Source organism: Seriola aureovittata, chromosome 9 (assembly GCF_021018895.1).
Source record: "Seriola aureovittata isolate HTS-2021-v1 ecotype China chromosome 9, ASM2101889v1, whole genome shotgun sequence".
In the NCBI taxonomy this organism is placed as follows: domain Eukaryota; kingdom Metazoa; phylum Chordata; class Actinopteri; order Carangiformes; family Carangidae; genus Seriola; species Seriola aureovittata.
The window spans coordinates 1763290-1772648 of NC_079372.1; the positions used below are offsets into that span (position 1 = coordinate 1763290).

Below are 9359 nucleotides of genomic sequence, written 5' to 3' on the forward strand. Positions count from 1 at the left end.
GAAAGTGAGATATTTAGAAAGTAAAGTATTTGCTAGCAGTTCTGAATGTGGCCCATTAAATAGTACAAGAGAAGTTCAAGAGCGGAAAATGTCAAGTAATAATGAACTGTGCTGAAATGGATTTGACTAGAGGAAATAAATGTGTACTGACACCATGGACAAAATGTGAAGGCAAGACACCAACACACTGTTTGAAGGGACACAGTCTCTTTAATAGCATTTGGAGTGAAAAAATTACACTTAAGCTATTAAAATCTATTTTTTTAATAACTGTAGCACAAGAAAACAAGAACATGCAATCCATGAGAAAGATATTTAATTCATCAAATCTAGAACCCAATTAACCAGTTCTGCTTTCAATGGATTTAAAAATAGGAAACAGTATGGTGGTTGGAAGAAAAAAACAAAAATAAAAATAATCTCAAAAAAATTTCATATTTTAAAATATATATATATATACAAATCCTCCAGACAATCCTTTGAAACAAAAACTTTTTACAGGAAAATGTTTTGATCCCTTACTACAGTGCTGATCAAAGTTTAGTAATGACAGATAATCCCCAGCATTGTGATAAAAATGGAAAAAGAAAAAAAAAAATCAACAGGTTTACAGAAAAGAAAGTGTGATCGCCACCCACTTCATCCATTTGTTATAATAAAAGCTCTCAATCTCTGTTTTCTTATGTTTCCTCTGCAAAAGAAAGAGAACAACAGTTTGCTTGGAATGACTATATTTACCATAACTTTTTTTCAAAGTAAACACAGATTATAAAGGACTACAACAACTAGTCTACACAAATTGAATGGACCCCTGACCTTTGAAACACAGATGGGTAAATGTTTCAAAGAGAAAAGGTTGTTGGGATAAATGTGGAATTGCTTTATTACTATGTAAGATTAGACCTTGTTATGAATTGGACTTGAATACTGGTTGTGCACTCTGAAGACAGTATGTTTTTTTTAATAATTATCCACATAACGGTGTAAAAATCTGAGGTAAAGCAAATTCATTGACTTGCCATTTCAAGCTAAATGCCCCCAAAAATGATTTAAAAATTTGGTTTATAGGGGTGCTCAACAACACAGTATCCCATCTGTTAAACTTTACAAAGGCGCATAAGTAAAAAGAATTGATTTAAAGGTAGACTACAGGCTACAAGAAACTAAATGGGTCAGGGTTAGTAACATTCGCCTTGAAATATGCATTCAGTGATGTGGGTGGCTGACGATTCAAAAGAAGTCAAAGGTAATCATCCATAATGACGCTTGTTACACGGGTTATACCAGTGTGACCTGGGTAACACAGAGTTACATTAGTTGCCAATTCAAGATAGACATCAGTCAAAGATTGTGTGTGCTGAGTGTAATCATTTCAACAGATGAATTATGATAGGTCTTTTTTCTACCTTCATGAATGCATATTCAAGTGTAATGTGACTAGTCTCTTCAAAGTGTCTGCATTTAGTACAGAGGACAACTGGCTGACACACTTCTAAGCCAGAGCAGCTGCACATTTTTATCACAAAAGATGAAATGATTCAATTTGAAGACTGTTGTATTTTCTTCAGATTTCATCTTACACATCATGTTATTTTGCTATTAACACTACTGACTTTCAATATATAACTTGTTACAAATAAGTAGGAACCAATATATTAATCAAAAGTTGTCATATTTATTTAATTTGGGAGAAGGACATGTACTGGAATCAATATCATTAAGGGGAAAAATTAAGCAAAAAAATTTCACTGCAAATTCTTTTTCAGTGTGGTTCCCTCTTGATGACTTTATACTTACCCCATGGGGTTAAAAAAGGCAAAAGGCAGCACTTAGTTTCACCTACTACTGAACAAATGCAACTCAATCCTAGAATGAGGTTCGGGATCCTCCAAAAAAATAAAAAATAAAAAAAAAATAAAGAAAAAACCCTACCCTTTAATAGTCAAAGGCAAAATCCCCAAACTAATTTGATCCATGCTGCTCATATCCTCATCCAACACTGTGAACCATGGATCAAAACTCATATTTTTATGTTATGTTTTCATGTTACTGTCCCATTTACAAAAAAAGAAAATCAATCTCTAACCCTTGTCACTTCCCATCAGCTGTGACTGATAGATCTCAAATGAGAAGGAAGGGAAGGCTAAGTGGGAGTTTTTAACTAGCAAAAGTTTTCCCTGTGTCGTCCTTGCCTTTGTATGTCCTCTTCCCATGTGTGAAGGGTAGGTATCTGTACTTGATCATATGCTAGAGAAGGTGGAGAAGAAAAAAGAGGAGAATTAACGACAGGTATTTGTAGGGTTTGTAGAGTAGTGCAATGGCTGCTGGTTTTATCAAATGAATAAAAAAAAGAGGGAAATAGTGCTTAAAACAAGGTATTCAAAATAAAACAAATGCACTGTATGCAGTCATATGAAATTGCCAAAATATGACCTCTGTGAATTTCAGGATGTTTGTCAGAGGGTTGAGTCATCTCTCTTAATTTTGCATTGCATCATATAGTCTGGTGTTTCTGACATTTTAGTAGACTAGTACAGCTACAGTGTCAATGTATACAGTGTATGTATATGTCGGTCAGTGTGTGCTTTTTACCTTGATCTGCCTCTTCATGGTGATGCAGAAGAGCATGATGAAGTACATTACAAGTATAGGCCAGAACACTGGCACATTGAAGGCATCAAAAAATGTGCAAATCATGGCGATGACGATGCCTTTTGTCGCAGAATGCCTGGAAAGATAAGTAACATAGCCTCAGTTAAAACAGTGCAATCACATTTGTGACACCAACTAAGCATAAGTCAACAACATCCGCAACTGTAACTCAGTCATTGAATGTTCTATGTATGTACAGTATGTCCACATACAGAGGGTTCATTTTGGGCTGTATGTGTGAAGAGTAATGTGAAGAAGGACTTTGAGTTCATAACATGAAATAAATCCATATTGGAAAATGCAGGAAGGCGTAAAAATATGTCTACTCTTGCCAGGTTGTTGACTAAATGTTAATATCTTTGTCTTTTTAATGTCTGTAATAATATGTTCAGCTGCAATTTATTTTCTTAGGTCTGGTAAACTCAGAAAGTCTTCAAACAGCTGATGAAAAATCACAACTTTAAAAACAACCTCACCATTTATGTTTTCACGTTGAAAAAACTGTTCTTGACAGCACAGTGATAAACAGTATGGGAAGAGGAACCAAAGGTAATCTTTCATATACCAGACAAATAGCAGCTTTAGACTGACTGACTGACTGACTGATGCAAAACCACTGAACTCACTTCCTGCTTTAGAACACAGACTTTGCATAAACACATGACAGAAAAGTAAAACTGTAAAGGGTAGAACACAAAGAAACTAGGCTTTCATGATCACTTAGTAGCATGTTCCTTGATACATCATTTTTAATGGCTAAAACTGCTCAAAGATTTTAACTGTTGCTGTGAAAGTTTGTCAACTCATGCTTACAAAAAGACTTCCCCCTTTACAAATAAGCTCTGCACGACTTAAGCTTGGACCACACAGGTCATTTGAAATAACATATATTGCAATCTCTTTGTGGATGAAAGTGATGGGTGCCCAGATCATGAGCTGGACTCACCAGAATTTGAATTCAGGCAACCTCCTGATGAAGGGGCGGAACTCCTCATTCTGCTTGGTAGGAAGGGATGGGCCCTCATCTACATTAGATATAGGTTACAAGATGATGTGGTGCTTAATAACCAGGTGAAATCATCGACTCAGCGACTCAGTATTAACACCAACAATATGACAATATCCAAGCTAAAACACAGAAAACACTTGGATGTAGAGTGTATATATAAATAACAAAAGTGCAACTAGTCAAAAACCAAAAAGAACAGGCAGGTAACAATTTAAGAGGTAACCTAATGCCAACCACACAAAAGGACCACATTACAAAAAGTGATCTGATTTAATTGAGTCAACTTGCCTTCGTCAAGCAGTGAAGGATCCACTTTTGGTGATAGAAAAGCAATGAAGAGGTTGAGATGGTAGATTCCCAAAGCATATGTTACTATATACCAACCCTGAAAAGCAGCATAAGGAACATCGCCACATTAAAAGGCTTTCTGGGTAGCCAGTAAATATGGAAGTGCACCTTTGTTAGTGAAAACTAAATACAAAATGAGCAAGAACATTTCCATGTGAGTAGACAAAAATTTAAAACACACATATCATACATCTGACAGGTGAATGGGATATGAATATATGTTCCTCAAACACATAAAGTGAAGAGTAGGGCTGGGCAATACGGACCAAAACTCTTGGTATTTTTAGGCTGATACACACTATACACACACTACAAAGTGGGCTAATTGTTCAGTTTTAAGTCAAACTACATGTAAGATGTCATATGCACTTTTATTAAAACAGACTGATCTAAACAGAATTTAAATACAGGGTTTACTTCCCTTGTTACTTGTATTAAAATATACAGCTGCAAAATGAAAAATTATACGAAACAAATAGCCTATATAAATAAAAATAGACCTATCTCTGGGGATGCTCCTTCAGTTGTTTTTAATAACAATAACAGAAGTATTACAATTACACAAAACTGTGCAAAGGAAAATAAAAATGTTAACAGAACAAAAATAACAACAAGCCTACACAACTGCACCATATATCAACATATACAGTACCAGTCGAATGTTTGGACACACTTTGCCAATCAGAAAGTGTGTCCAAACTTTTGAGTGGTACTGTACATGAAAAGCTGTGTCTCACTCCCTGTTGCAAGAGAACTTGTGAGAGAGTGGGGTCGGGTTTGTGCGCCGATGCAGAGGGAGAGTGGGGGCGAGAAACTATATTGATTAAGTAGTATTGTCTCATCCTATATCTTGTTTGAAAATATATTAACGATAGTCCACAAAAAAGTCAAAATACCGCCCAGCCCAGGCAAGGAGCATCATCCCTCTTCAAAACCAAAAAAAAAAAAAAAAAAAAGGATGAACAGTCACTGTCCTCTTGGCGTGTCCCCTGAGACTATCTTTCACCTTTGCTGGAAATCAGCAAAAATGATGAAAAACAATGTGTCTTAAATACAATGCAATCCAGCACAACACAAATTACTACTTAAATAATTAAGAGAGGTGAATGATCACCTCTCACTAAGACAGTCTCCAAAAACTGGACATTTCTAACATCACAAAAGTAGTATTTAGTATTACTATTTATCACTGGGCAAATGAATGAGTTGGTCTGTGTTACACCTACAGCTCTCATGGCTTACATTTTCTGACTTTCCTGAGCAAATAATATAGTAAATTGTAAAAGAGACAGTAAAATAAACAATTACCTGTAGTATGTACACTCTGATCATGTAGACAGCAGTAAGTAGTAGAGTGGCTGCCCATCGCACTGCATAGAATGGCGTTGACTTGTCTAGCCATGACTGATAGACCTGTTGGAAAAAAATCCACAGAGAAAACAAAATGTAGCCACTAGAGGCAGAGAAAAATTCCTATGACGAAAAACTGCTGAGCCTCTGTCGGTTTCACTTTCAATTTGCAGCGATATTGATACAGGACATGCCTATGACTGACTGACTGACTGACTGGATTTCTACTTACTGTAAAGAAAATTAATCAGTGTTTCGTCTACATTCATTTAGCAGTGGCGGCCCGCCACTGCTAAATCATAGCCGCCACGCCTTCAAATTTCTTTTATTTTTTTTTTATTGTCGCAAATGCACCACCGCCACATCTCTCCACCTTCACAGCACAGCCTGTGTGATGATGAGCGCAACAGCGGGTGGAGGGGAGGGAGGGAGTGGGGTGGTTGGGGGATCCTATTGGAGTTAATTACTCGCGAGAGCGCGGCCTTGAAAGTGACGTCACGTCAGGCACCAGGTGAGAGTCAGAGAAGTGTAGTCGTGAGGAATAAGGCAGCGAATTAGCGGAGAAAAGGTAGACTTATTAGCCAACTCAGTGACGCTAACTTGGGTAAACTAATTGATAGCATTAAGCTAATATCTACACGTCATTATGTATTAACTGCTGACTGCATTTTCAGATGAGCTTGTTCAGATACTTCTCTAAGAAGAGAAAGACAACAGATGAAGAAGACGCTAGTCAGGTAGCGTCATAAGCCTTTTACTGACTCGTAAATGATGATGGTTAGGTAAAAAATAGTATTTTAATGTTCACACTTGTAATCAGATGTGATGTGAGTGTAAACTATATAACGCTGTTAGCGTTACGTTACTCACACTTTTAATGTAATCTTATTAGACAAGTAACATTAGACAGGGAGGAGTTGTTAAACAAAGTGGAGGAGAGCAGAGCACAGCAGCGGAGAGATGAGCCTGGGTGCAAACTTTGCCACTGACTCTACCCCCCCCCTTATTTGCCACTGACTCTACCCCCCCCCCCCCCCCCCCCACTTTGCCACTGACTCTTACCCCCGCCCCCATAGCATGCCCCCACTGCTGAAAAAAATCCTAGAGGAAACACTGTTAATGTTATTTAAACATTCTTTATCCTTTCAACTCTTGTCTTTCTCCGCCTGACCGACAAGTACAGTTGGAGACACTGATGCCACCATCTCACTTACAATAAGGATGTACTAATGGTACTTGAACAGTAATACCAAGTCTGAACACAAAACTTGAGGAAAGCTACTACTGAGTGATTATTTTAAGTACAAAGAAGAGAAGAATATGTGATTGGAAATAAGAAAGTGAAAGTAAAGCACTTTCACATTGGAGCAGTGTGCTACTGAGCAGTAAATAGTGTATTAAATGTAAAAAATATAATTGCTATTCATCTGTTTATTTCATTCCACTAAAAAATACTGGCAAACATCTCCCGTGTGTTGTAAATGTTATCTTTATGTCTGTGATTGTTTAGGAAACTTTATGTGCACTTTGATATCAGGTGATATCACAGGTGATAACATTCCAGTACAGAGGCATTTCTGGAAATGAAATCCCATTAGCATAACTCATTGAGTCGATGGAAGTGACGTTAATCACCATCAGTTTAATAAATTCTGGTGGTACTAAGGTAATGAGACTGGTGGCTTGATGATCATGAGATATACATTTTGGCATTTAGGACAGAGCAGCAAATATTATCATCCTTATTACTTAAATGATATATCTGATATAAGTGATAGATGTGTTACCTGTCCAATCCGTGTGAAGAAAGCAGCAACTACAGATGGTTTCCCATGGATTGACTCCCCAACACTGTCCCCTTCTGACATTCTGCCAGTGAAGATAGAAAAGACATGTTGATTAGTGGTGCATGAATATAAGCTACTTGGCTAGTTTGACTGGAATAGACTATATAAGCTGCAGGGGCAGTATCATCATTTAGGATGATGTCTAGCATCTCCCACCATTGGGTGTATTGGCCCTTGGGTATATTGGCTGGAATTTCAATCAACTTTGAAAGAGAGCAAGGTGGAACTGTTTACAGCATACATAGCTATCACATGTCAACATTCACTGGTCTCATCTATAATCCATGATACTGTTCTACATGAGAAATAAAATTAAAAAATATCTAATAGATTCATTATCACAGAAATGAAATCATTTTTGGATATTCTTCAAAAATATACTACATTGTATAAGGTGTTAAATTAATCTACATTCTTGCAAGGCCTTTCGAAAGACAATTCTAAAGGTCTCAGTCATTTTGGATAGGATTATGGCTGTTACGGGCCATTAATACTATACAGCTAGCAACATGACTAAAGATGCAAAAAGTGGCCCCAAGAGAAGATGAAACAGTAGAAGAGACCATGGACATTCCTGTCTGTATATATCAGTAGGTGTGTTCTCAATCCTACATAATCTGTGCCTGCTTTTTTCTAAAGGTACAGACAAATAACCCATCCAGTAAGACTAGTTAAGAAGGGAATGCACCTACCACCTTTGACCACCTTTTATTACAGATTCAGCTATTTCTAGCTGTAAAGAGCAGAATCAAGTGGCAGCCTCTATATTATGTACCGTTTTTTCAACTCCAGTGAAGTAAGTCCAGATAGGCAGCTGTCTGCCAATTCGGTATCTGTCAGGTAGATTTGACCAGTGCACGGAGAGATCAGAATGATATCCGTGTAGATTACAGAAATGGAGGAAATGGGCTGGAGAATAAAATCTAGTACTGACTCTGTTACAGTTAACAATATTTCGGCTCCTTTTAAGCAGGACTTATCAGAGATCCATTGATTTGGTCACGATAGGATCATGGATTTTCTAGAAAACGTTACTGATAGTCCAACATTAACGTTGTAATTTGAGGTTGTGTTACATACTTTTGATTACCAACTGCGCTGTCTTAACGTTGCGATTAAAGTGCATTTTAAATATAGAATTTGACACGTATCTTTGCCTAAAAAAGGCAGGACCGTGCAGAACTGTTCGAGGTTGTGGCTAGCTAATGTTAGCTACATAACTAGCTAACAACCTTAGGCAATAGAGAATGCAGCTAATAAGCAATAGTCATCAAAACAGACTCTCTGGAGGAAACCATAAGATGGCTAAGATCGAAATAAATGATGCAGTAATCGTTACTGACGTTGCGTCTGTGATATTATTTTGAAGTTACTCACGGTAGCTTACAAATTAGCCCTAGGAATAGCTAACAAGCTATCCAAGTGTACATTGCCCTATGGCCCAAATTACCGTTTGTATGGGTTATGTAGTTTTCGTGAGAGCTTCACTTGTCCCCTGTCGGCCCTTAAATTAATTTATTGAACTACAATTCCCACAACTCCACCACATAGTCCACTAAAGCTTAGCAAAATAAAATGTAGTTAAGGACTCGCTTTCTCTCCATTGCAAATTATGTGTCTCAGGAATGTGTTGAACTACAAGTACCAGCAAGGAGATTGATAATTTGACAACTCACTTCCGGAGATACGGTATTACGCTGCCAACGGCTCTATAGCTAACCAGCTAGCCAAATTACAAATTAAACAAAACTCTAGTAACCACATCGGTATTCACTAAATTGTAAAATCTTTTTTCAGTTTGTATCTTAGTTTCAATATCTCTCTACATCTCTTGGTTGTGTTTGCAACTGCAGTGAAAATAAGCAATGACAGTCCTTTCTTACCTGATACGGCCGCTGTTGTCAATACCCGGCTTTACCTAGCTAGCTAAACTAGCCACCTCTCGTGCAAACTGGTGTGAACACGTCAGTACTTCCGCGAAGACGCGAACAAACGCCAGGAAGGATAGTAGATCTCCGAGAACGAGGAACTATTGAGCGTTGATCAGATCGAACAGACTGGTAGAGGACTGAGGACCATAAACGAACACAAGCACATAGGCTTCTCAGCTCCAGTAATACATAAAAATAGCATAACATAATTTTGATGTATGT

General features: G+C 37.5%; 1 protein-coding gene across 3 annotated transcripts; it reads right to left on the reverse strand.

Moving 5' to 3' along the window:
- Positions 1 to 190: 190 nt before the first annotated feature.
- Positions 191 to 9203, reverse strand: rer1 (retention in endoplasmic reticulum sorting receptor 1). Of its 3 annotated transcripts, XM_056385607.1 has the most exons (8): positions 9090 to 9203; positions 7147 to 7228; positions 5318 to 5422; positions 3950 to 4046; positions 3599 to 3677; positions 2593 to 2728; positions 2193 to 2247; positions 191 to 691 (listed from the first exon to the last, which is right to left on the reverse strand). In XM_056385607.1, the coding sequence occupies exons 2-8, from the start codon at positions 7225 to 7227 to the stop codon at positions 681 to 683; spliced, it is 564 nt and encodes a 187-aa protein (XP_056241582.1). In that variant the 5' UTR covers position 7228; positions 9090 to 9203; the 3' UTR covers positions 191 to 680. The 3 variants fall into 3 exon arrangements, with proteins under 3 accessions (XP_056241582.1, XP_056241580.1, XP_056241581.1); XM_056385605.1 differs by having other exon boundaries at positions 191 to 2247; XM_056385606.1 differs by lacking the exon at positions 9090 to 9203 and adding an exon at positions 8584 to 8618 and having other exon boundaries at positions 191 to 2247.
- Positions 9204 to 9359: the final 156 nt, after the last annotated feature.

What these genes read in the sequence shown, in the direction of transcription:
- rer1 (XM_056385605.1), bottom strand. Translation starts at nt 7,227, where the DNA reads ATGTCAGAAGGGGACAGTGTTGGGGAGTCAATCCATGGGAAACCATCT. An exon ending in TCAGAGTGTACATACTACAG is followed by an intron (nt 4,047 to 5,317) that starts GTAATTGTTTAT and finishes GCTGCTTTTCAG; the next exon opens with GGTTGGTATATAGTAACATA. An exon ending in CCATGAAGAGGCAGATCAAG is followed by an intron (nt 2,248 to 2,592) that starts GTAAAAAGCACA and finishes CACCTTCTCTAG; the next exon opens with CATATGATCAAGTACAGATA.